General features: G+C 47.5%; 6 protein-coding genes across 6 annotated transcripts; 3 read left to right on the top strand and 3 right to left on the bottom strand.

The window, feature by feature from the left end:
* Positions 1-192: 192 nt before the first annotated feature.
* Positions 193-1150, bottom strand: FSST1_012078 (uncharacterized protein; the record flags this gene model as incomplete). Its single annotated transcript, XM_083235272.1, has 2 exons — positions 193-1083; positions 1133-1150. The coding sequence occupies 2 exons, from the start codon at positions 1148-1150 to the stop codon at positions 193-195; spliced, it is 909 nt and encodes a 302-aa protein (XP_083081774.1).
* A 3647-nt stretch (positions 1151-4797) lies between these two features.
* FSST1_012077 (uncharacterized protein) lies at positions 4798-6498 on the top strand (the record flags this gene model as incomplete). The annotated part of the gene is made up of 1 exon (XM_083235271.1): positions 4798-6498. The coding sequence occupies one exon, from the start codon at positions 4798-4800 to the stop codon at positions 6496-6498; it is 1701 nt and encodes a 566-aa protein (XP_083081773.1).
* Positions 6499-8373: 1875 nt separating this feature from the next.
* Positions 8374-14361, top strand: FSST1_012076 (proteasome activator BLM10; the record flags this gene model as incomplete). The annotated part of the gene is made up of 3 exons (XM_083235270.1): positions 8374-8840; positions 8887-14233; positions 14299-14361. 3 exons carry the CDS (start codon positions 8374-8376, stop codon positions 14359-14361), a joined length of 5877 nt encoding a protein of 1958 aa, XP_083081772.1.
* Positions 14362-15369: 1008 nt separating this feature from the next.
* FSST1_012075 (nucleophile aminohydrolase) lies at positions 15370-16735 on the top strand (the record flags this gene model as incomplete). The annotated part of the gene is made up of 2 exons (XM_083235269.1): positions 15370-15489; positions 15542-16735. The coding sequence occupies 2 exons, from the start codon at positions 15370-15372 to the stop codon at positions 16733-16735; spliced, it is 1314 nt and encodes a 437-aa protein (XP_083081771.1).
* A 561-nt stretch (positions 16736-17296) lies between these two features.
* On the bottom strand, positions 17297-17854 carry FSST1_012074 (protein transporter TIM17; the record flags this gene model as incomplete). Its single annotated transcript, XM_083235267.1, has 2 exons — positions 17297-17686; positions 17786-17854. 2 exons carry the CDS (start codon positions 17852-17854, stop codon positions 17297-17299), a joined length of 459 nt encoding a protein of 152 aa, XP_083081770.1.
* A 4044-nt stretch (positions 17855-21898) lies between these two features.
* On the bottom strand, positions 21899-22702 carry FSST1_012073 (uncharacterized protein; the record flags this gene model as incomplete). Its single annotated transcript, XM_083235266.1, has 1 exon — positions 21899-22702. One exon carries the CDS (start codon positions 22700-22702, stop codon positions 21899-21901), a length of 804 nt encoding a protein of 267 aa, XP_083081769.1.
* Between the last annotated feature and the right edge of the window lie 4016 nt (positions 22703-26718).

Genomic DNA, 26718 nt, shown 5'->3' with positions numbered 1-26718 from the left:
ATGTGGTAGTTATACATATGCTTACCGTCAATTTCGTTAAGTAATTTTTGCACTCGGGTATATTGCACAAGATGAAAGCGTCTCCCTTTTGGTAGCGGCCTTATCGCATGGCTGCGAATCCATGTGGAATGGCCAGCGTTTCCATCGGGTTTACCACTTCTCGTGGAAGTTTCCCCTTTGTGTTCCAGTGTGCTAGTCCTCGCCAAAGAATTCTCTAACCTTCTTGTTTTGCCTCGCTTGTCTTGGTCCGTTGATTCTAAGCTCTTCAATCTCTACCGTCTTGACCTTTTTTAACCACCTTAGTGATGCAAAAGGATCTTGAAATGAGTTGGTGCCGCTCTCTTTTGTTTTTTGCTCCGATTCGGTCTGCTTTTGGCGGTACTCTGCGAGGATCTGGCCGAGAGTTTCCTTCGCAACCTCAGGATCGGTTGGTCTCACGCCGCTCTGCTTTTCTCCCTTGGCCAATGTCCTCTCTTGCTCCACGAGTTTACTAATTGCCTCAGAGCGTGCTGTCCAATCCTCATTGAATCTGAGAAGTTTCATTTCCCACCAAGCTTTGGTCAAGGTAGTACTGAAACGAAATGATTCCAAAGGACCCTCCCGCCTTGCTCCAACTGTATCGCCCTGTTGATGTAGAAGTCGGTGCACGATGTCATCCCAGAGATCCTCCGAAGCAGCAGCTGAGACAAGCTCCGTATCGACTTTCGTGGTAGCTTGAACAGTTTGCCTGAATCTCACTGTCTTTGCCCCTAGCGATCGGGAGAGGCTTTCCGGCTGGGGCTTCTTGATTCGTAGGAACGACATAAGCTCGGCAGTGTGTCCAAAAACAGGCACCTTTCGCTCGCCTACGAACGCGGTTTTGGGAAGAGGTCGGACTGTCGGCTCGTATTTCGGGAACTCATCGGGAGCAGAAACTTTGGTGAGAAGAGGAGGGTTACGCAATTGTTTTGAGGGAAGACTTTTCTTGTGCGGGTGGATCGAGCGAGAAAAATCGGCTGTTTCGATACGTTTTTGTAGATGTCGAAGTATTTCGGAATGCTCTGGCGACTTCTCGATTTGGCCTTTGGTCAGTAAAGTAAGAAACTAGACAGGTTATTAGAATGTTGAATAGCGAGATTTTCGGGATTCCCACCTTATACCCTGCGGTCATGGAATCATATATAAGCCTCAAGCTTGTGAGTGGTTTATTCTTGGCGAATCGTGTCCTTAGGATTTTTATAATAGGATGCCTGCGTCCTTTAGGGTGAAGGTCTCTGGGTAAAGGAATGCTGGATGCTGTTCTTAAAAGCGATCGGTAGAGCGCCAATACGGCGATCCTGTGCCGCGCATTGCGCGCTGGAACGAAAGTATGGCGCTTCATAAAGACAGGCCGTTTTCTGTCGTGAATGAGTCGAAACGCTTGCGCTATGGTTGCCGCATTTTTGGTGTTTAGTGTTTTTTGGTTTGCGATTGACGACTTGTACAGTGAGGATATTTTACAGATGGTGTGTTCGATGACTAAGGATTACCCCGGATTTTGAGGACCTACCCATGCAAGTCGGAACGGCAGTTACAGGCATCAGTATGTCGAACTGTGTATCTGTGATCTCAGATGATCATGATATAAAGAGGTTCTCATCCTGACCCATAAGAATTTACCGAACGAACTAAACAATGGCTAGGGGACCTTGGTAGTACTAATTGTTATCCAATTCTTATAGGCGGTAATAAAATTGGGCTACAGTCTGAGAAAGGAACGTGACCATTTGGGCAAATGACTGCAGAGGACAATTGTATGGACTGCACCAAAAACAAATATTTTAACCTAGGTAGTCAAAGACATTCTCCGAGCCTCCCGTGACGACAAAGCGTAGAGTTGATCAGCATTCAGTATCCATCGCTACGCTCACCAAAGAACCGAAACATCCGAAAGACCCAGTTGATATGTATATAAATCGGACGAGTAATAATTGCCGATGACCGAGACTTGGCTCGGCATTTGTCAGATGAGATGTGCAGCCGCGCGCTTGTGTTGGAATTACTTCAGCACTTGTATCGAAAGCTCCCGCTTACTGATGACGGTACCTGTACATACATCCTACTAGTCTAGATACTACCTAGACTAGTAAACTATGACACTGAGCTGACGGGCATAGGCAACGCGATTTGGCTTACTGGATCGCAAACGAATGACAAAGCAGGTCATTGAAAAGGTCTCTCGCAGTTGTCAGTTGACGATTGGCCCATTTCAGCACCCGACAAGCGGTCTGCGCTTCTGAGCTGGCGATATGGATGCATATGCACGATCTTATCCTAGTCAAGTCCTGCAAGTAAAAGATTTTTGTCTGATTTCGACTGTTGCATTTTCACAGATACTTACATGGGTTCTCAACAGACCAGTGTGTTCTCGATTCGCTGGTAAGTTTTACTTAGGCCACGATAGTTGGAACATTGTGTTCAAAAAAATGTGACATTTTTGAGATAACTGTATTGAACTGGCGTTGCACTCATTTCAGACAAATATCCTGATGACGGATGGCTCCCCGCTAATCGGTACAGAAATTGCCAGCATCTGAGCATGGAGACTGTCGATCTTTTCGCAGCCACTAGGAATGGATTGTAACCCCACGGACGAGTAGACTGACCGACCTTATAAAAGGCACAAACAAATGAAGTTGATGTCTCGAGAATACAAGTTATGCTAAACCGTTACTGCAACGTGTTTTAGCCCTACAACAGGTATGTACATACAACTGTCTGTACACCACTACGTTCTATGGCAAGTCTCATCAAACTTGATTGGCTTCTATCCTTTCTCGTGTTCGTGTTGGCCTATTTCAGCTTCAGCATAAACTAATATGGCACTGTACGGGAGGGGCCGTGGCTGGCAACAGTCCTAGCAATCGCCTCATGGACGAGAGTTGCGTGTAACCTTTAAAGAGCTTGAATTTTGTTGATGTCGCACAGCAAGGTAAACTGGGCTGAACTGAGCGGGCGATAACAGGCTTTTACTGTGCATCAAATTCTCGCTTGGGCCAAGACTCCATCTGCGAGCATGGGTCAAGGTAAAGAGTGAGTGATGTGATCCGCTCTCCCCCACTGTACTAATCTATATCGAGAGACAAACTGGAAGACGCGGGAGAAGCTCCAAGAAGAAAAATTCGTCTGAATCTACAGAGTATTTCATGCTGTGCTTTTATTAGATGGATCCCGGGCCATATTTGACGAGGTTGGTCTCAACAGCTGGTGTTTTTAATAGGTCAGTACCTACTTAGTAATCGTGCCCAGCCAGACCTCGGCTTGAGTTCATGAGGCTGCCATTGTAATAGAGACAAAACCCTTAATACCAAACAAGGGAATAATGTAGAAAACAAGCAGCAGATAGTAACGAAAGCCCAATGTACCGATACATAGATGAAAAGCAAACCCGACAAGGTCAGCAAGCCAACCTCAGAAACATCTCGAGACAACAAAGTAGACAAGAGCACCAGTAGCAGTTCATGGTGCTACTGTACTGTACTGGATTGTAAAGCTTGGTACGATACTGTAAAATTAGTATTCCAGCCTCTGTTGCCGATCTATCCCAGGGCGGCCTCATCTCATCTCAATCATCCATCTTACCACCACTACCATCTCCTTCCTTTCTCCCCTTTCTCCCCTTTCTCCCTTATCTCCTTTCCTGTTTTTCTTTCTTTACCTGAACTATCCATATTCCCAGCCTCACAAATAATTTTCTTCTTGCACCCACCATACTCAACAATTTTACTATTTTTTACTTGGATCCTTCTCATATGCATACTAAGACGTAAGTGTTTAGGTTCGCTTTTCCTTTCCCCTGTTCCTCGCGTGTCGCTCCCGATGTCCGTTCTTGGAACCCCTGGTCATATATTGATTAGCGGACGCAGTTTTGCTGCATCGTTGAGCTGTGCCTGGAAGATCTTGACCGCCCTGTCCTTGGCCTCTCTGCTGTCTTCCAGAGCGATCCATGAATGTCATGTCATGACAGTCATGGAACAGCCGGACGAGCTATAGTGTACACTTATTTCTTACCCCTGGAGCTATTATCTGCTGATATCCATCATTTCTATAACTGATATATCCCCGAGCATCTTCCACCGCTTCGGAATAACCCTTGTCTTCTTGGCCTTGACCGTCTAATCAATCCTCATCTTGCTTTACCCTAATGCATAAGCCCATAAGCTATCACTTAACGCCTCACATCTTTTACATCGCTCAACATTGTTTTGTCTTGTCCATCTTTTACAGTGACCGCTTTATTGAAGCTGACTTGATACCTGCTCAGAACTCACGCGACTAGCATTCAATCAGTTCATTCACCAAGTTGCGCGACAATCTCTCCACATTGCCTTATATACACATCTGGTACTCGTTGGACTAGCCCACAGCTCTCTTAGCGAAACTAAATCAGCCTCTGGTCTCTTCAATATTCACGTTATCGACTCGTGTGTTGTCCAAGTGCTGGCTTCCGCGACGGGTCGGCTATTCTTAAAACATCCCATCCCATCTCGCTCATCCTGGTCTCATCGGACCACAGTTCCCCGGCTTAACATCCCGCCAGATCGGTCACTTTACTGATTGATCACGCACTGAGCTTTGACTGCGTATTCGGGTTTGACAACCATCTAAATACATATCGATTCCTCGACCAGCCTCACAACCTTAAATTCGTATTTGTTATTTTCGCTATTGATCTTCGCTCAGCCCTATTCGATATCAGACTCGGCTTCCTATCCAATATTCAACCACCTTACCGATCGAGCTGTCGCATAAGCTCGATCCAGACTGGGCTTGGCTACAATGTTCCTACATGCTGGTGCTAGCTTACACGGTCATGAATATTCGACGAATCGTCCATCAACACAAGCACACCAAGGACCATTGCCTTTCCTTCGCTCTGCGCTTCGACGCCAATCGGATGGTGACAGGACTGCGAGACCCATGTCTGCAGTCATAACATCATCATCACCTTCACCACAACCTCGACCCGTGTCATATCATGAGAAGATCCCACCAATAACTACTGTGACACCGATACGTCGCACCTCTCGACCAAGACCAGTGTCCGAGTACATGCCTCGGCGAGATCTATCTGTTCGCTTCCGCGACCCTGAAACTGACGATGAGTTACCGCCCTCAGAAGTTCAAAGCGAGGATGAAGGTTCGGCTGCCTGCTCAGACGTGAGCGACCTAAGCGATTCCTCAACAACACCAAGAAGGAGAAGGAGAAAGCGTACTTTCAGAAAATCGACTCAGTTTCTTCTCGCACACCCAGCTCCAAGACCAGGAGCCAGACAGCGTCGACTAGTTCAGCGTCCACGACTGCTTCTCCAATTACAGGAACTTGGCGAGAAGCGCCCTATTCCTGCCTTTGACGTAGTACCATCTAGCCTCATCACTGGTTCTCAGATCGTACCTCGAATGGCTAAGCGTTGCCCGCATCTGTTTCGTACCAAACCAGTACTTGGTGCCAACGATCTCCTCATTGTTCGTAGCGAGGACTACGGCACACCAACATCTCCCGGATCGTTAGACGCTGAGGATTCCCTCGATCAAAGAGATGTGGTTGCTGTGATTAGCCCTCTTCCGCAAATGGGCGAGGAATCGGCTGAGCTCGTAATGGAGGACGGATCGACATGGGAATCAAGCTTAATGTCCAATGGCTCATACGAATTTATCGGAGTTGACGAGCGAGGGCGGATCAGTACCGCGCGATGGGTAAAGAAGACATCAACACCAGCATCTCCCATGCCTAGGGGTAATAGCGAACCAACACCGCCTTCTAGCCCATTACCAGCAGAAGTCAAGTGGACTTTCAGTATGATACACCCCGATACGCGAAGGCACCCTATCATGGGCTCCCTCATGTCGAACACGCTGGACGTCTTCGATACCTATAATACCATGTCAACCTCAAGCGGCCGTTATCCTCCTACGCGAAACACGCCGATAGATTACAAGCTGGCCAGTGACTGGATCGTATCCAACCCACCTGAAATTCAATCGCGATTAACAAAGGTTGTGCCGGACGACATCAAGCTGCTGATGGTCGCGACGGCATCCTGGGTCAATCTCCGACAGAGTGAATGGTCACCAACGGGAATCTGCAGGGGACCAAGCACATTACAAAAACGCACACTTAGCAATGGCAACCAGCAGAGAGCTCAAACATTCCCCGTTCGGCCAAGTCTTCCTCTTTTTAACCCTTCGCACCAATTACCACGCGTCAACACGAGTCCAGCTAGTAGTTCGTTGGACAGTTCCTCATCAGACATACCCTCTCGTCGAAGATCAGTGTCTAACAATGTTGGATTTGTCAAGAGGTTCGTAGTACCTCGTGCTAGCGAGGATGGCAGGCCACCGCTGGAGTCGCTCGATATCAAGCCAGACAGACCACCGACAAGACGTGTGAGCGTCAGCATGCGCAACTTTGCGGATAAAATCTTCCGGCGGAGAAGTAATTCTCATGCCCAGGTTGAAGATACATTTCACCCCAGATAGTGTATTATTGTTGTTATTATTATACCCATAACTTCTTTGTACTATAGATTTAGGGTGTTCTTGTACGAACAGTCTAGTCAATCGATTGCATTACATTTGCTTGCTTGATGTGGAAAAAATTGCAATCCAAGTTGCCAAGGGTATTCCATTTACCAACTCTTAAAACCCAATATTCCCATCGGGGATCTGAGCCGTGAAGCACGGCGAAGTGGGGCTAGTAGATATTGATGCTCGGGAATGGAAGTTCTTACACACGATCTATCTACTGAGTGGAGACTTGGGTTTGGTCTGGGTTACCGGATTGGGAGACTGGCAGGAATGTTCGCTGCGGAAGGTTACTTTAGGACAGGAATCTGATCATGTTACTGGTATTTGCAGTAGTAAGTAACGTATTAGGCAGAGACGTGCACGTAGCCAAAAGTGTGTTTAGAAATATGAGTAGAGGACTGACTTGGGTTACTTAGATAGGAAAAGAAGGCTGCGTATTCGACTCAGGAGAAAACGGAGGGACTGGGCCAGACGTTTCACTAGCGGTAAGAGTGAAGTGATAGCATGCTCGAACCCTTGACGTAGATGATAACGCTGCCCTGCCACCTTAGCCAAGGTATCCCAACTTTATTATATCCGAGTAAAAGTAACTAACTACATTTTGCGATAGCAATTGGATGATGTCTTTTCAATGCTAGGCTGTAATCTAGGTACGTCAGTCAATAGTCGGAATAACCAGGTATTCATTACAAGTACTATTTGTGGTAGTGTTGATTCATTCATTCATTCATTTTTGACCTACCTACGTACAGATAGACCTTTGTAGTAGAGGTACATAACCAACAAAGTGGAACCGACAAGCCACAAATGCAAGTAGCCGATGTACTGAAAAGTAACAAGCTCAAGCTTTGAGATTAATCCTCGTTTCAGTATCCGTAAAGCCAAACAACAAATATCCATAGATTACCTTGACTAGAGTTATTTTGAAAATATACAACTGCTTACATCAATCCCAGTGTTTTTTCAACTCTCGGGTCAGCTGTAACGCTGGATGGTCGACAATCACTGCTCATAGTGTCTTTACCGTCATAGAGCGATCACATTTGAGGGGGAAACAACTCGAGTACAGCGCCGAGAACTTGGCCTGGTCGGTATTTATCGCGTTACCAGATCAAGAAGGCTTAAGTTAATGCCTACAGAATCTTAGCAACTTATTAAAAATGTGACTTTATGAGAGCACCCAGGTAAACCTACCTACCTGTAGGTACATATAGGTGTCGATGAGACTACCTAGTAGATACTGTAGTACCTTAGTAGGTAGGTTGTTTCCTGTTTGGCCTAAGACTAGCAGGTACGCAACTGCCCCGGAAAAGAAAACTGGACCCTGACCTACCCTTAGGTTACTAGCTGTGAGGAAGGAGGGAAGGGGTATCTTAGGTGTACCCGCCAGGCTGCTGCTGCTGGCATCATCCATCCCGCGTCCATCATCACCTGTGTGCGGAACAGGCCAGCCCGCTTCATAATCTTTCTAACTCCTCCCCTCTTCGACTTTTCGCCTTTTGCATTTGCAAATATTTATTCAGTTTATGGCCAGGTCGCCGTAAATTCTCCGCATTATTGACTGCGCACTTTCAACCCAGAATAAGCAATAAGCTCAATGCGCGTCCGCATCTCTTCGCCCCGCCCTGCGATTGAACAATAAACGTTGAGCTTCTAGCTATCTCACCCCAGAGCAAAGGGCAAAGCTGAGCTCCATTGAAACCTCGATTCGGTATTACGAGCTGGGCAACGGACCCCGACGATATACCTGCACTCCGCCATCTATCTCCAGTAAACGTGCCATTCGACTACTGACAGCTGCGCCCGCCCGTACATCATCTGTCCATTATGGACGAGAACGTCGGACCTCGCCCTTCGGGTCATGCTTCCATGCCGCCGACAGCTAGCTCCAGCTTACTGGCAAACTTCCAAACATACGAGCCCATTTCACGAGCCACGTCTCCCGGCATTCCTTATCCCAAGACTGGCACCGACGAAGATGATAAGAAACGCTATCGGCCCCGAACCTTCGCCTACTTTTCGCAACTTCCATTCGAGGTGGAGGAGGAGGCTCAGCGCGATGCCGCTCTACAGGGAATCCTCAAGCAGCTATACATTGCTGTTCGAGCTGAAGACTTTTCCCCGGGCGCTCTTCATTGGACTAAAGAGCTCCAGGGATGGCTTACTCTCAAGTTTGAGATGACTAGGGAGCAGAGGGCAAAGCTGGCCAAGCTCTACTACTCTCTCGCACTGGCTCCAGGCTTAGATGCGACTGCCTCTGATCGCTTCTTGCGCATGGTCTTGTCTCTGACCAGGTAGGTCTAGCCCCCAGAAACTCGGACATAAATTCACATTTTGCAGGAAAAATCATTACCTCAAGCCAGGTGAGGATCTTGTTCTTGAATGGAGACCTTTGTGGAACGAAATAAAGGCTTGGGTTCTGCCCTCAGAGGTTCCAGCCCATCAGAGCAACCGCAAACGTTCAGCGAAGCAACTGCTCAAGCTTTGCACCCATGCCCACACATACTTTGACCCCTCCGAACGCCGAGCGATGCTGGAAGAGTTCCTGCCATTCTTCAGCGTCAACGAGTTGCCGAACGCATTTATCGTTGCAGGTGTTCTGAATGCTTTGCTGCCAAGTCATCCTGCTCCTATCAACGAACCTCAGTCACAGCCAGCTGACATTTTCCCTACACTTTTCCATCTTTGGTCGATAATAAACCGATCCAAGGCTTTTGATATCTTCTTTATCGACTTGCTGTCCCGTATTGCCAGAGACCACATAGCCTGCTCCTATGTCCCATTTGGTAGCCACGGCATCTTTTCTAAGGACCAGTCCGACCTCATTTTCACGGCTATTCTCAGACTCACGGGGATTCCCGTGGGCCAGGCCAATTCCCCCTACACCCCTCTAGACTATCTTTCGGGTGCTGGCATATACGTCGAGAAAGACAAGAAGAAATACCCCGTAGCCTACATGGTCTCCCGCTTGATTGTGAGCTCCTTGTCTCCAGCTTGCTTGAAGGATGATGACTCGATTATTTCGCACTTGGAGGGTTTCATGGAGTCTATTGACACCTTCTTCCATCCCTCGAACCAGGGCTCGTGGACCACTATGCTTGGCCAATTGACCCTTTACCTTACCGAAGCGTTCGTTTCACGATGGAATCGTGAGCAAAGTGGTGAGTTGGATCTTCCAGAAGATCGCAAGATCAACGATGAGTTGAAGAGGCGCTTTGTAATGTCACTCAAAGAAGTGACTTTTATGGGGCTGTTCTCCAAGAGCACTCGCGTCTCGTATTACTACTACAGCGCTTTACAAGGTCTTGCCTATCTCGAGCCTGACCTGGTGCTACCAGGGGCATTGCAGCGCTTCTACCCCAGTCTTCAGGGGCTAGTGGAGGTGCACAGAACCACGTCAAGCTTGAACGGATTACAGATGATCGCCAATGTCATGTCTAAAAACAAGGGATACAGATGTCATATCACTGCTCTTCTGGCACTTGCCCTCCCAGGTATCGATGCAAACGATCTAAACAAAACCCAATACACTCTCAACTTCATCCAAAGTGTCGCTTACAGCATTCCTATGGTGCCCTTGGTCAGGGAAGGTAGCCATATACATGACACTGCATTAGCTATGGAGTGGGTTCAGGGCCAGATGGATCGCATGGAACGTGAGGGTCAGAATGTAAAGTTTGACTACAAAAACGAGCTTAGTGATGAAGATGAGGCCAATATCCTGAGGTCCTCAACTACTGGATTTGGCGAGTTCATCTTGACTTTGCTAGGGAAAGTGTTCACTCTGTTGGAGAACTTACCCGATGCCAACCAAGTTCGAGGAGGGACTCCCGAGGACAATGTTATTAATGCTTTGCCGGCTGCTTTGTCGCCGATCTTCGCCTCGTTGTCACCTGAGCTATTCGACATGGCCCTTGACAAGGTGGCCACTTTTGTGTCGAGCCATGTGGTTCACCAAGCACGAGATGCGATGGCGTGGATCTTGAATGCGCTCTGCAAGGTCAACCCTGAAAAGACTCTCAAAGTCTTCATTCCCATGCTAGTTGTCAACATCCGCAACGAAATTGACTACAATAACGCTGCATCCGATCGAAGCAGTGGAACAGACTACCTCCCCAGAGATCGAGCCCTGGTTTGGTATGTCAGCATGTTGGCCATGTCTGTTGTACACGTTGGCAGTGAAGTGTTGAAGTATAAGGACAAGCTTCTCGGCATTGCTGAGTACATGCAAGAGAAATGCCGCGGCTTACCTACCATCCTGATCTCCAACTATATACATCATCTCCTCCTGAACTTGACCCATACCTACCCCATTGACCACGCTTTATATGAGCCCGAGGTCATTCAACGTGGACTCGACGTCGATGATTGGGGAAAGACCACTGCTCCAGCAGACCTCAGCATCCGATGGCATCAGCCTTCGCCGGCTGAGGTCGACTTTGCTGTTGAACTATTTGCATCGCAGACCAAATCCGCCAAAGACCAACTGGAGCTACTAATGAGCGATAACCCACCTGTAAGCAGGACGGGAAAGAACAAGGAGTGGTCAGACGAGGTCTCCCGCCTCATGCAGCAAATTCGTCTTGTTACCTCTGGGATGGCCACCATGTTTGACCCTGAGCGTGCCGCGGGCATCATGACCGGCAATACCGAGGAGGATCATGATGTGGCTCGCGAGGATGATGATGAGATGATGATTGACGAAGACCCCCTTGCGGAGGTTGCGGAAGACGAAGAACTGCGTCCACAATTTCGCTACAAGGCAGGATATACGCTCAAGTTCAGCGATCCTGCCTATAGCCGAATTCATGACCTACGAGAAGAACTAGGTCACCTCCTGACTAAAACCCACTCTTTCCTCAACGAAAATCAAGAAGATGACGTGAACTCCTTCACTGCCCTATATGCTGCCTATCGTACCTGGATTACCGACGTTGGCATAGAGCGTTCTGCCCATCCTCTGGAAAGGCATGTTCGACTATACAAATCTGACATTGCCGCTTTCAAGATCAAAGGTCTCAGAAAAGTTTATCCTCGCCCCCTACTCATCAAACGTGCTGAGGCATATCAGCTTTTGCGCCGCAAGCATAATGCTTCTTCAAGGCAGAAGAGCGAGTTAGATAAACGGCTTTTACTTGATCTTGCAGAGTCGAGTCTTTCGCTCTATGCTGACGTACGACGAGTTGCGCAGAGTGCCCAGGACTCATCGCTCAAATCGCTTATTGGTAGCAAGCCGCTGGTAATCCCTGTCATTCTAGAACGTCTCAGGAAAGCACTCGATGCGAACGACCATGACAGAATCAAAGGAGGCATGTATACTCTACTATTCACATCTCTCTTGAGAACTCTTGTCAAGGACTGGCGATTTGCTCCGGAGGCCATGCGTTTGTACATCGAGACTGCAGGTATCGACAAGCCTTCAATTCAGAACCTAGGCTCGTCGGCGCTATATACGCTAATTGATTTTGGCAAGCCCTTCGAGCGTATGATCATTGTCAATGACGAGCTGGTTGATACAATCAAACCTGCCGCTGATGTGTCAGCGTCCATCGAAAGCCGGCACCAGTTTATTCTGCAACGCCGAACAAGGGTCGAGAAATCCAAGGCCAGTCTAGGGCTGGAGTTGACGCAACGTGCCAAGGGTGCTCACTGGAAAATAGCCACACGTTGTGCAGTTTTTGCCACTAACTTGTGCCTTCGATTCCATACTGTGGCACCTCCTGAGTTTATCGATCTTGTCGCCCAAGGCACAAACGACCCTCATCCTAGTCTCCGTGGCTACTACCTGAGCGCATTCACATCTATCTTTACGGCAGTAGATATGCGAGCTGTCTATGGCCACGACTATCGTAACTATCTTCTAGAGAAGGAAGTAGGTGACAGAAACCGTGTTCAGGTTGCTGTTGAAAAGGGCGACGCTGAGTTCACCCACAACTTCCTTGAAGCGTTCAAGCAACCTGAAGGGGCTTCATACATGGTCGATGCCGATCACCCTGGCTGGCTTGTGTGGGGCAAGAAGTTCACAGCTTACCGCGCAAAGCCCCTTCCTTTCAACGCCTACGACGAAGTCGAGAGCGCATTGCGCGACCAGATGGGACAGATACTGAACCGCGACTGGCTGTCTGAGTGCTTCAGCTACCTGAAGCAGGAACCCCGAGATGCAACGACAGATAGGTTCCGCATGAGTAACGTGTATCTTTTGATGCATGTCTTCGACTTGATGCATTATGGGAAGACAGCGATCACCCTGAATGATGTCAAGGAGCTAGTCAAGGAAGTTTTTGGTGATGGTAACGACAAGCATCAGCATAGAGCAACATCAGAGATTATTGGTGCTTTGCTCGCAGGCTCTAGCGATGATCCGCCAGAAATTCGTAACCTTGTCTGGGAGTATGCTGCGCCGTTCATGCTCAAGATCTTCGCCGACGATTTGACCCCTGATAACCTACAGTACTGGCTCACATGTCTTCATCTCGTGCTCGATTCCAAAGATCCTCGTCGATCTCACGAAATTGTTGACACCCTCAGAGCATTCAGACTTGATATGACGTCTAATGCAGCTTTCAAGGAGTCGTCAAAGGTGCAACTGCTTGAATTTATTGTTGCAGATGGCGGCTGGCACTTCCGACATGACCAGCCTATTCTCGACGATTTTCTTGCTCACATTGACCACCCCTACAAGGCAGTTCGCGAAGCCATTGGCCGAGTGCTGTCGGTTATCTACAAGACTCGATACCATGAATCATTTGAGAATGTGGCCAAACTATTGGAGCAGAACAAGGCTGCTTCAACAACCGGTATTAGACCCTATCAACCAACAGAAGAGTTTGCAGCAACTATCAAGGACGTTTTTAGCCGTCTCGAAAAATGGCGCCATGAGAGAACACCTGGCCAGCAGACACCCAGCTCTTATACCTCAGGCTCCAAGACCGTGCTCATGTGGCTAGACTGTACACTTTCGTCTCACGAGTGTATTCAGCTTGTGCCTTTTTTCCCTGCTCCTTTCATGGAAGAATTGCTGCACATGATGGACGTCAAGGAGGACCCTGAGCTCATGAGACTTGCTTATCATGTTTACCGCCATTTGCCAAATATCCCTTTCCGGGATGGGGAGGACGCGGAATTTATCGATGCACTCATTCGCATTGGCAAGACGTCGAGTAGTTGGCATCAAAGGCTACGTGCGTTAGTCAACATGCAAGTCATTTACTTTCGACGCATTTTCCTTACACGGAGTGCTCAAAGGGAAGCACTCTTTACTGCTGTGTCTGATATGCTAGGAGACCCTCAACTTGAGGTACGTTCGTGCGCGTCAACGACACTGGCTGGCATGATTCGCTGCTCGCCTCGCCGTATTCGTGACCCAACAATTGCACACCTCAAGGCTCGTTTCGAAGATGAATTAGAGCGTAACCCAATGCCGAAACGAAACCGTCATCTTGCTGGGACAGATACTCCGGTTGACATCCACAAGCAAATCACGCGACGTCATGCAGCAATACTTGGGTTAGGTGCTTTAATCGAGGCGTTCCCTTATGCCACTCCTCCGCCCGAATGGATGCCGGAGGTGCTAGCGATGCTAGCTCGCAAGGCAGCTGCTGATCCCGGAGTTGTGGGCAAGGCGACCAAAACGATTCTCAGCGAGTTCAAGAAGACGAGACAGGACAGTTGGACAGTTGACCAAAAGGTTTGTTCATATCACCTTGTTTTAAAACAGTCACCCTCTTAGAGACTTTACTAACATTCTATTAGTATTTCACATCCGAACAGCTAGAGGACCTAGAAGGAGTGCTCTGGAAGAGTTATTTTGCCTAAAGGAACCGAACCAGGCAGGGCTGGGTTCAACCTTGTCCTCTATCGAATTGCCTTAACGACAGATACGACACAAACCAATATTAGCAAAGAATGTGCGGCGATGACCATAAATAAGTCGAAGATGTCATGGAGTTGTCGTCTGTAAATCTACTGATGGTAAATTACATGCGAGGCAAAATACATAGAGCTTGTGTACGAGCCACTGATGTTTCAGTAGACGGACTGCAGACCTTTGGCACTACAGTCAACTCCATCTACGGCTGGGTTATAGAAAGAACAGGTGGAAGAAGGGGATGTAAAGAAGCGGACAAGAGGGAACAAACAAGCCTCTTCGTAACGCAGCCATTCTAGAAAAAATGAAACAAGATTTACAATATACGAAACCTAGTGGCTGAATACCTGTATCCTCATAATTAATGCTAGAGGGTATCAGAAAAGTTGGTCTCCAAACATTAGGATACTTTTGATGGGGGGGCTTCTCAAAGTCTAATCGATGCAATGAGACGGTATGTCACGAAACATAGGGCTCTAAGAGCAACCTTATCCTCACACAATACAAAAGCAATACAAAGCATTAGGATACAAAAATAGACAACCTGAGAAGGCTGACCTAAGTAGTATAAACTGACCTACTAATTTCGTCCCTTATGCTTCCGGCGGCTAATTTTTCTAATACTCTGATGCCTGCTAAGGTAGTTGTAGCAACAATGCTAAATTGGAGTTTAGGATACCTACTTCCTATCTAGGTAGTTAGTATTAACAGGGCGGAGCTCTATGATTGGTTGAAAGCTACTTATCTATAGGCAGGAGCGGCAGACAGATTCCCTCCCTACTTACCTACCTTTAGTAGATAGTCTCAATGAGGGCATGATCTCTCCAACGAACGTTCTCTTCTCGCCACTACTTGACCTGGAAGAATCAAACGGTTGTCCCTGTTATCTGCTCATTACAACGATCCTGGATACCAATAAAATAGAACCACACGTCCTATACGTTTAACGTAACAACATGGCAGAGCCCCCCCAAGTGAAGCCTCGTCTTGTCATTCATGGAGGGGCGGGTAACATTCATCCCAACACATATCCTCCGGAGAAATTCCAAGCTTATCGCAAAGCCCTCGTTGACATTGTGAGATTGCATCTCAAGCCAAAGGCAACAATAGCTGACTGTCGTCGCATAGGTTACAAGAACTAACCGGTACATGAAAAGACAAGACGAATCCTTTACAGAGAAGTCACCCAGGAAGTTCCCTTCAGCCTTAGAATCTGCAACCTACGCCGTTCGTCTTCTTGAGGATAGCCCGTTGTTTAATAGCGGCCATGGCGCTGTCTTCACGCGCGACGGTATCAACGAGCTGGAGGCTTCGGTGATGGTATCTCGTGGCCATAAGAAGCAAGGCGTAGGCGTCATGGGCCTTCGCCATGTAAAAAATCCCATCCTCCTAGCCCGCGCGATGGTTGAACATGGCGAAGACGATCTCGAGTCACGATCTCAAAATGTCAGCTCTGGCAGATTGGATGTCCCATCTGCACAAGGCCATGTACAACTTCATGGTGAGGCAGCAGAACAGCTGGCGGAACAATATGGGTTAGATTTGGTAGACCAGAGTTACTTTTACACTCAGCACCGCTGGGATGAGCATATCCGAGGACTGGAGAGAGAGGAGACAGGTCGGGGGCAAGCAACGTGGAGTGTGAATGAGTATGTCTCTCAGGGTACTTGCGGAGCGGTGGCCCTTGACCGGGATGGCGTCATCTGCGCCGCAACCAGTACCGGAGGGCTTACAAACAAGCTCACCGGACGTATTGGTGATACGCCCACGATTGGGTCGGGTTTCTGGGCTGAGGAATGGACTGAAGATGGTGATCCAACAGGACCATCGATGTGGGACCGCTTGAAAGATACTGCGAGCCAGTCAGGGCCTTGCCTGGTGCTCAGCAATGCTCTTAGAGGGGCGTTGGCAGATTTCCTGCCTACTCCCGCCATGTACACTCCTCTTAGTGCAGGTACATACACAATTAGATCGTTTGGGGGATCTGGTACCGGTAACGGCGATTCGTTCTTGAGAACCAATGCCCTGCGAACAGTGGCGGCTATAGCAAGATGGAGGCCAGAGTCAGGAGCAAAAGCCGTGTCCCGTATTGCAGGCCGAGGTGGAGAGCTGCAGAGGAGCGCAGGGAATAGATGGCAGCGGACGGGAGAGGGCCAGGGAGGCATCATCGGCATTGAAAGCGTTGTGGTCCGTGATGCCAGTGGTCAAGTAGTCGAGACTCGATCTGAGATTCTGATGGACTTTAACTGTGCCGGTATGTTTCGGGCCTGGATTGATACCAAGGGAAACCCTCAGGTGAGTATATTTAGCGATGAGCGATAGGTCAATGGACAATGGCGATGCAAAGTGGGCGTAGATAGAGTGGAACAGGAAATTTCATTTGTATTCGTTCTGTGCCCAATCCGTAGTAAATAAGAACATAAAGCTCAGCAGTGGGAGGTTTTCTACCTCCCCATCTTCTTTTTGAACTTGCTGATCCCATGCGCACTTCCAGAACTCCCCTCCGTCTCATAAGGAAATCGTACATGCTGCGCTCTCTCTTCTCTCTTTTTTTCCCTTGTTCAGACATATATTAGTCTGTGGTCGCAAGAAGTATGGCAACTCCATCGCTAAGCCAGAATCCGCCTTCCAATAAGCCCTCCCAATATCTTACTCTATTATACATGGAACGCCGGCCCGATGCGAATTGAAGGGATTAAAACGTCAGCCAGTTTTTTGTTGGTGGTGGTAGTGAAAATACAAGAGGCCCGGCTCTTGGAGAGCTTGGCCCGCATAATTGTTGTGGATGGTCGTGATGGTGGAGTTGAGAGTGGGGGAGTCGAAGATTGTTTCGTTGTATCACCGTTGATCGATTCGTGATTGTTCATTTCGTCAAAACTTGGCTCACATAGTAGCCTCCTGAGGGGGAGGCTGAGGAGCTTCTAGCTTGGTGCTGCCGGCAAGCATCTTGGAGAACCCGATACCGACACCCTCGATGACGGCGAGAAGGACGGCACAACCGATGGCACCGTTTCGTGCAGCCTTGTAACCACCTCGAATGGCGAGGGAACCACCAGTGAAGAAACCGGCAATGATGGCATTGTAAGGGTCCTCCTTCTGGCGCACACCCTTGACGGTGCAGTCGAATGTTGAGAAAAGGCCACCCCAAACACCAAAGTTACCACCTAGAACTGGAGCACGCATCTTGATGGCTGTGATGGCGCCGATACGTCGCTCGCCGTAGGGAGAGTTGCGGAAGCCCTTGATACCGTGCCAGATAGTACCACCAATGGCCTAATAATGAGGACAGTGTCAGTTGCATGTCTCGTCGTATTATATCGTGCTTCTGTCGTTGTGTCCGATTCCAGCTATAACACCAAGGGCTCAACTTACACCCATGCAGAAAGCACCGCCAAAGTCATTGAGAATGACATAAGGGCAGGGGTCGCGTCCGTGATCCATGTTTGATTATGTGTATTAGAGATATAACCACGCGGTGGGGGGAGGGCGATATGAGGCTTGTGAAGGCGATGAAAAATGTGAGGCCGCTGCAAAAGGGTGCCGGACCTTGAATCGCAGCGAGTGATTTTTTCGGGATCGGCCTAGGATTATCCGATAGAAATCGATAACAGTTTAGATCAAACCAACCTCGGCTGACTCGAAGCTTCCATTTATGTTTCCTAATGTGCGCCAAACGTTGGTGACTCGCAATGCTTCGGAAGTATATGCAGTTTATGAGTGAATATACTCTGAGAGTCCCCGAGTGTCTCTGGTTATATCGAGGCCAATTTTCTTATTTTTGTAGATTTGAAATGCCCAACGTCATACTTCGCCAGGGCTGGTTCGGTCGGTCTGTCCCACTAAACCCCAGATCTAGTCCCGGCCGAGAACGGAGCTTAACCTCGAAACTGACGGGATTGTAAGTGATATGTTGAAACTCGACTGCGGAACGTCGAATCACCCTTGTAGTACGTTAAGATTTCGATGTGTTTTCACGGACACAATCATTACAAGCACTCAAGCCTCTTTAAGTATATCGCAACAATCCAAGGGCAGGTGTATAGAAGTACAACCACTAAAAGTTTCCGACGCCGACTACCCTATAGACTTATAGAACAGCACCTGAGAAATACCAAAACTCACAACGCTATCTTTGAACTTTTGCCTACACGCGGTCTACCATGAAATCGTATTTAATGCGACATATACATAGTTGGAGTAGTATTCTTCGTCTGGATTATTCGTCTCGGCAACTTACAGACTGTCCCAAAACTGCCTATCTAAAGGACATACCGAGTTCCTCTACTTGATCCGAACCGACCAGGTACTTGAAATGAATACTTCAGGATACAAAGACCAAGCTCAAAAGCTACCATATTATTAAACACTGACTAGAACGACACCTTGTGCGCGGGGTGAACTCTGGAAGCTTATGGAGATGTAAGCAAGGACCATTGGAGCTTGGCTGTGATCGCAGCCGGATCGTGAACAGGACTACGTTTCCTTGATGTCAACCAAAAACACCGACCTCCATCCACTACCTCCTGAATTGACCACTCTGAGGCTCAATCACACTGCCGTCCTCTAGCTCGCGGGGTTTGAGTCGTGTAGTAGTGACAGTATAGTGACGGTGACAAGACCGGCCAAGCACTAGGCGAAAGGAAAAATGCGATTCAACATGCGACATCTCGATCAGAAGACATCGCGATTTAGGGGGCTCTTACTCACAATATGAGATGGATATTGCAGCCCCTATCGTATGATAGGTCAGAAGAACGAAGGGACAGCCTCGCCAGCAGCTTGGCTAGCTGGTAGATCGTTAATTGGAAATAAGCAAGTGGTTGGCTGAGAGGACACAATCGACAGTAGGGTTGTATCAGTTCATCCATCCATGCCACGCTTCTAGCAATGAGGTTCGTGTCTAATTACCCAATTACTAGCAAGAATGATCGGACCAAGGTTGGGGCTGATGGTCCGGAATATTGAGTCCTCGGATGCGATTGGATGCCGATTTGGTGGGAACTAGAAACTAACAAGACTGACGGGATTTGTTAGTTTGAAGTGAAGTGACATGGTCAGTGGAGTTGCGAAGAAGGATGGCCGAGAGAAAGGAAGGGAAAGGAACAAACCGAGAGTCCCGATGTGTGAGCATACTTGGTTGATGAAACGGCCGGTTTTGACCTTGATCAAGTTTTGAGTTGATGCCTACAAACATTCATGGTATGTCCCTGCAGCATGTCTTGTCTAGTTTAGAGATCATCGTCATAGTCTTAAAGTCCAGCCGTGACCCCCACAACAGCTTCAGCATGGTCTGTCCATCACTTTAAGGCTCATGGTTACGATGGGCTGAGTTGGGTGATGAATTGAATGCCGCTCAACAACACCATGAGACCTTGTCGCTTGTATCGCAACCTGCATATGAAACGGGCGGAGGCTGCGGGATGCCGAAGATCGCCATAGCAGTAGAGTGGTATCAGACAATTGCCGTGAAATCCGAATAAACTTTTACGAATTACGCAAGGTTTACTTCGCCCGGGGCCTGGAAACCTCCGTGAATAGCTTTACTGAACTGAAACTGTTGTGCTTCTCTGGCTGTATGTATGTACACAGACTGTTGCTGTACACGGGTGCATCTGTAGTGTAATGTCTTTCATGATTCTGCCGATATCTTAACCTTCAACTCTGATGACGAAGAAGCTATTTCTTCTGCATGAATGATGATGAATGTCTTCTCCCGCGCGCTTCCGCGTCTTGAAACAAGCTACCCGCTACCACTGACGTATTTGGCGTTGGGACAGGATCTACGATAAGCGCAATTCTCAGACATGACATATTCGTTCAGCTAGTGGATGCATTATCTTCAATTACACGTAGCCAGGCACGTATACATACATAAATGAAGATTAGGGGACGTGAAACATCAACGCCACTGAAACAAGGCATACACAAAAACGTTGACTTTGAACCGTTGATTCGTTGGACCAGTTTTTGCCACAAACACACCCACAAAGTTGTGAAGTCATCCATTCCTGGCCCGTGGTCTTTTTATCCTCTTTTTTTTTCGCCTCCCCCTGAGCCTGTCCTCTTATGTATTTATTTTCATGTTTGTAAACAAAAACGCTCCGTCTCATTGGATTGATAATAAAGAACCAACGGTCAAAGGGCATTGAAGCGGCAAATTGCACAGCATCATCCCAGAGTCAAAGTCATAACCAGATTTAGGCAATCGTGAACCAAAGACCGTCATCATCATATGAGTAAGAGGAGAGACAGACCCTGGAACTCCGCGGCCGCCGTAATATCAGCAAGGGCTGGGCTTAGACTTTACTCAGCGATTTTGCATGGGTTACAGTAACCCTGGGTTTGTTTCAATGGGGGGCCTTTCTGGAAGACTCAGCCTCATCGCTTACAATCACCATGACTGCCAAGTCTACCCAACACGAGGTGACTCATTTCCGATACCATGATTCTGTCAACAGCAAAAAAGAAAAGAAGAGAAGAGAACAAGTATTGCGGCTGTACGGATAAAACCTACACACCAAGGACCGTTGGCCGTTCACATAAGCCCGGCTAGCCAAAATTCCCGTTCGCTTAGTATTTCACACACTGAGTCAAAGCGCTGCTCAGCTTAAACTCAAGTAATAATGAACCATGACGTGAATTTCTTCAGCTTGTAGCAGGGACCCGTGCTTCGGTGAGGCCGCTCTCTCGCGAGTTTTGACACTTCCTCATCTTCAAAATAATCTTGCACAAAGCAAAGGTTAAAAATATTATGAAAATATGTAAACCGAGGCTGAGACTCCAGCGCTATTAACAAATGCTTGACACATCGACATAGATCCATACATGACTACAATACTAATGCTGGGTCCAGCTTGAAAGTGGATGCTGCCTGGAGTATCAAATTTTGAAAGGCCAGCTCTGTGTCTAAAACAAGCACCATGATAACTGTGGACTACAGAATATGGAGACGGCAAAGTGTTATGTAGTATTTTAGCCTCATTCAAGAGGCTTCTATGTAGAGTAAGAGTAATGCCGCCCAAATAGAGGATGAGAGAGTAATAGTAGTAGTAGAAAATATGTATCTGTGTCTGTGTCCACCACAGTAGATGGATGGAAAGCCGTAAAACCCATAATCGCATACCTCCAAATCCCATAAAAAATCAGATAAAAACATCGCTTTTTCGCTTTCCCAAGTAATCCCGTGGCCCATAATGACAGAACTCCAGGCCTCCTGATATGTATACAAAGTGGAAGAAAAGGAAAGAGAAAAAAAAGACAAGCCCAGTTTATGGGTTGTGGGACAAGGATGTAGAACAGCCGTGAGATATCATTCAACGAAAGAGAAAGAAGCAGATGATATGTGCTGTAGGTATGGGTATCAAAAACAGATCATGAATATGTGCGAGGAAAAAGAAAAAAAGAAGAAATTATGTCGAGGTTTGTTGAGAGTGAGTGAGTGAGTGAGTGAGTGAGAATGACTGGTGAGGTAAGATGAGACGATGTTTAAAAGCTGTTGCGATCCAGCTCAGATCGAGTGTTCTCGAGGTCTTCCTTATGAAAGACAATGCCACGACGCTTCCATCCTCCGCGTCGGATAAAGTTGTCGACGCTGTCGAGAGATCGCATAGGAGGTCGCTTGGGTGTAAGACCAGGTCGGGTTGTATAGGTAGCGTTGATAGAGGCAGGTTTTAGTGCTGAGGCGTGGCGGGAGAGACGACGCATCTCAAGGGCTGAGACATTGTCGCCCTCATCTTCAGAGTCTTCAGACTGAGTGACCTCGGAGTCATTCTCGTCATCATCGTCAAAAGTCTGGATGCTTTGGATGGTGGATTCGGACCAGCGAGACTTAGGCATCGGTGGTCGTGCTGATAATGTAGTGAAGAAGTAATCCTTGGGTTCGTTGCCTTGGTCGTCGGCAGCATCCATAGGGCTCACATGAGGAGGCAGAGCCATCTCTGTAGGCTGCTGAGCAGCGACATCTTGCTCGACAAAATCCTCCTCATCGATGACTGCCTCCTCGGTACCGTAGAATACAGGCTCGTGATCGTCCATGCGCTTGAAAGGTCGTTCGTATAATCTTGGTGGTGCGTGGAAGGCGGGGTGTGAGGCGAGAGGGTCCATTTCGGGTCTTGAGGCGGTAGGTGTCCTAGCAGCTGGTGTTGAGAGCGCGGAGATGGTTGATGACGAGGATGATGATAGAGAGCAGCCGGATGAGAGAGAAGATCCTGAGAAGGAGACCTTTCTGATATGAAGGTCACGAGGACGAGACGACTTTCGTCTTTGACTGAATCCGTGTAGAACATGCATGGTGTCTATTGTGTGGTGATAATGAAAAGAGAAAGAAAAGAGTATTATAATATGAATTTGATATATAATACTCGTTGTTTGTTGGTTGAGGCTATAAAGGCCTAACTGAATGTTGGGTTGATTATTAAGGTCAAGAAGAGGACCCGAGATAGCCGGGGATGGGAGGTTAAGTCTATAAATAATGAGTGCGTGTGTATTCGTATTTCATCGTAACTTTAGAGTGCAAAGGCCGCCCGGTAGTAGTATGAACGTCATTCACCGAACCGTCACAACCGAAGTGGGCGGACATCCCTGTATCGCCCAGAAGATATAGTGGGGTTGGAGGGTACCTAGAGGTGGAGACAGTGTATGGAGACCTGATCTTGTCCCCTGATCCTGTCTCTGGCTCTGTGCATTTTAGCAAGATCTCCACTTGGATCTTGGCCGGTCACCTTTTTTTTTTTTGTCCCACAGACTCTTGAGATTCCCATCTCTCAAGACACGACAGGGGTGTGCATGTGTTCTGCTGATCAATAACCCCTGTCGTTTTCTCTTTCAAGGAGAATGAATGTACCTTTTGGTACCTTACCTTGGACTTGGAGAGGAGCCAGCTCTCGTAACGAAACATTTGCGATCGTCGCCGAAACACCGCGGCGAAAAGATGAATAAGAAATTCGATACTACCAATTTTTAGTATGCCTCATTATCCGCATCGGATACTCCATCTAAGATGGATACCCTTACTCTTTTCGAAGATTTTTCTTTTCTTTTTCTTCATCCCAATATCTGGTTCTCATAATGGCATGGAAGTTATCGTAAGCCTCGCTTGGTTCTAGGCCCTTCGGCGTACCTGATTACTGTGTTAGGTGCCTGTTCCTGTTCCTGTGCCTGGTACCTTTTTTTGCTAGCCCACGCCTCAAAAGCCTTTTTTCTTTTCTTTCCCAAGACAGGTCATCAGGCCCAGCGCCATCTGATAGTTCCCGATACTTTTGTGGACAGTAACTTGCCGTGAAAGCTCAACGTCTATCACCATTTTAATCCATTTCTCTCCCTTCAGCCTCTTTCTCCATCGCCTGAGTCCGAGTGATGGCTTCCTGTACGCCCCATCCTGTCTCATCCTTGTCACTGCGGAGGGTTTTTCCTCAATGTGTCAATGCCTGATTACACACAAGGTACCTTGTCAATCTGAATATGAGGTGAGAAAAAAAACAAATGACCCTTGAAAATACAGGGGCCCGTGCCTGAAGATTCCGTGTCTGTCTTGATGGGCTTTACTCTCATTCGTTCCCAATTACATAGCTCGATCCGTGTTATTGGAAGTCTGCATGCGAGGTGCAGGGCGGAGCTCCGTGAACTGTAGAGACAAAAAGCAAAATGATTGTTTCTAAGCTCGAGCCTGAATCTGAGTCCAAATCTGAGCTTGATCATGAGTCCAATAATTATATCACGATGAACATAAATTGTATGCGACCTGATTACAGGCCAAGGACATAGCTGTGCATACTGAAGCCGATCATGCTGTCACTGATAGGCATTAAATACGGCATAAATGACTTCTGAGTGGTTGGTAGATCCTATGTAATATGTATGGCCGATTGTTTCGTGTGTACGCCAGCGCAGATCTGTTGCTGTAAGCCTGTAATGCATCTGTCGTGGCTCCAGAGACAACTAACCTAAACGTCACCATCTGCACATCTTTCCACGACTTGAGTAACAGATCATCAACACCAAAACACAAGACGCGCACAGTTCGGTACGTTAATCGAATCGAGTAAAAATGCGGCAACTCCCACCATCGATTGCAATAGACATCAAAAGTAACTCCGAGTCCACCAAAAGCTCAGCCAGACTGCCTCAGCTGTCGGTTTGCGCGCTAGCCGAAACTCTATTTCACCGATACAGGACATGTACTGATATTTGATACCTTTCAGCTATGGATCGTGGGTTCCCTAGCCTGTGGGACTACTGCAGGTAATCAATTTGAAGCAACGAACTAACTCAGTAATTAACAAACTAACTACCAACACCACAGCACGATGGATGAGAAACAAAGGATCTATCTTCACCGCTGCCATTTCGTTACTCCGCTCAAGTTGTGTGATAACTCCCTTGCATCAAGAGGCGGCGTCTTGGCGAACTACTGTTCTACAGTACAGGAGAGTACTTTCTGTAAGAAGACAAAATGCAGGTACAACTGAGACAATAAAAAAAGATGTGCTTTGTTCACGATCACGTACTGGAGCCGTTTTGAGACAGCATCGTTATCTCTCGGGGATATCATCTGATCTGGCCTTATCCCTGGTCCACATCTAACTATTACAAGCTGAGTCTGACATTTCCCGTCCCTTTTTTGCTTTTGAAGCTGAGATGTATCAAGATGATGCCCATGTCACGCTACCGTGCGGCGTATGCAGACGCAGACCATCTATCTTTGTAGTCATCCGGACTTGTGATGCGAATCTCACCTGTATCGTGCATGACACTATCATGTGCACTTTCCCCATACAAGGGAATCAACCGTGTCTTTGACATTTAGGCTAGTTTAGTTGAATGTGGAATGTTGACGGGTCTAGGCCCAGTTGAAGGCAATGTGAAGCAATTCACAGTTAGTTGCCATGAATAGATGGGACTGACCGCTACAGCACCGATGGTTCATTATCGCAGTTAACAATTTAACAAGATAATAACGGGGAACTGCTTCAGATCGTGGGTAGTGAATCCGAAAACCACGCAAGGAACCCTTTGGAGGCTTGTCACTGGTTAATTGAGCACTGGCGGTGAATCTCTTTGAACCCCTCATTCCACTTTTTTTCTTGTGCATTCACGATTGATGGATAAATGCACATGCAGTTTTAATTACTGTGTTGAACATCCGTTACATACTATCTACATACTAGCACTGACGATCCAGGGTCTGATCGTGGATACTATCTGTCTCTCGTCTGCCTGTCTATTCTATGTACAAGTATATTCCTGTATCTCTTGTCTGCGATGACGATTATATGTGGACTACCAGAGTCGCTTCTTGTTGACTGCGTCTTGGCAGTCTTGATAAACGAGATTAAAAAGAGGCTCGGCGCTGGTGCCCTTATAGCGCTTCCCGGCTCCGAACCGAATATTTACGGACACAATGACTGATTCTAGTTATGGGATCTTGGAGAAGGAAACAAAAAATAGTAAAGGCTCCAGTCCGAATGGAAGGAAACATGGAATCATAGTGACCCGAATCAAGGTAATTTCCCTCCTCCCACCTCCACTGTAGATCTCTCAACATTTCGGCACTTGTTGTACTGAATTGGTTTTTTATCTTTTCGTTTCTTTTTCCTTGAACATGGCCTTTCCTTGCATCTTTCGGACAGGATCAAAGCCCGAACTGGGTTTCCAGCTCTCTGGGAGTGGCGCCCTGACAGCTTGAAAGCCCCTGTAGTCAACGCCATTGGCTGTCATTAATTATCGTCGCCGACTCCGAGCGCGCCTCAGCGGAGAGTTATCACCTTTCAATCCACAGAGCTGAAGCATCACTGTAGCATTGGATCTGGGTTTTGGGCTTTGCTTTTTCTTCGCTTCTTTTGTCAACTTTCAGGATCGGGCATCTCCTTGATCTCATCTTGTCACAACCCGTAAACCTGGTTGTTACAGAATCACCCTAGAAGACCTCCGCTGCAACCGAGTTGAAGAAGAAGAAGAAGAAGAGAAAAAGGAAAAAAAGAAAGAAGAAAGTAAAAAAAAGGTCTCCATGCCTGCCTAACTGCCACGTAGTAGTTATGCTGTAATGCATGATGAGTTGGGACGGAAACAAAAAGAAGGAAAAGGTCTATTCCTCCACCTTGGTACTCCGTAGTAATAATACTCATTTCTATTGACCCTTTGCCTTGGTTCTGCAACATCTTTACTTGTTCTGTAGTGTTACATGAGGCAGTCGTCCGATTTCCAATAATATCCTGATAAGGGTCATGCTTGCAATTAATTGATTGCAAATGCTACCGACAGGATACGTTCTAGACCCCAGACGCCATGCAGCGGCCGTAAGCTGCAAA

Source organism: Fusarium sambucinum, chromosome III (genome assembly GCF_050947815.1).
Source record: "Fusarium sambucinum isolate potato_lamoka chromosome III, whole genome shotgun sequence".
Lineage (NCBI taxonomy): Eukaryota > Fungi > Ascomycota > Sordariomycetes > Hypocreales > Nectriaceae > Fusarium > Fusarium sambucinum.
The sequence above is the reverse complement of the archived record's forward strand: the minus strand, read 5'-3'. Positions and strand labels throughout refer to the sequence as shown.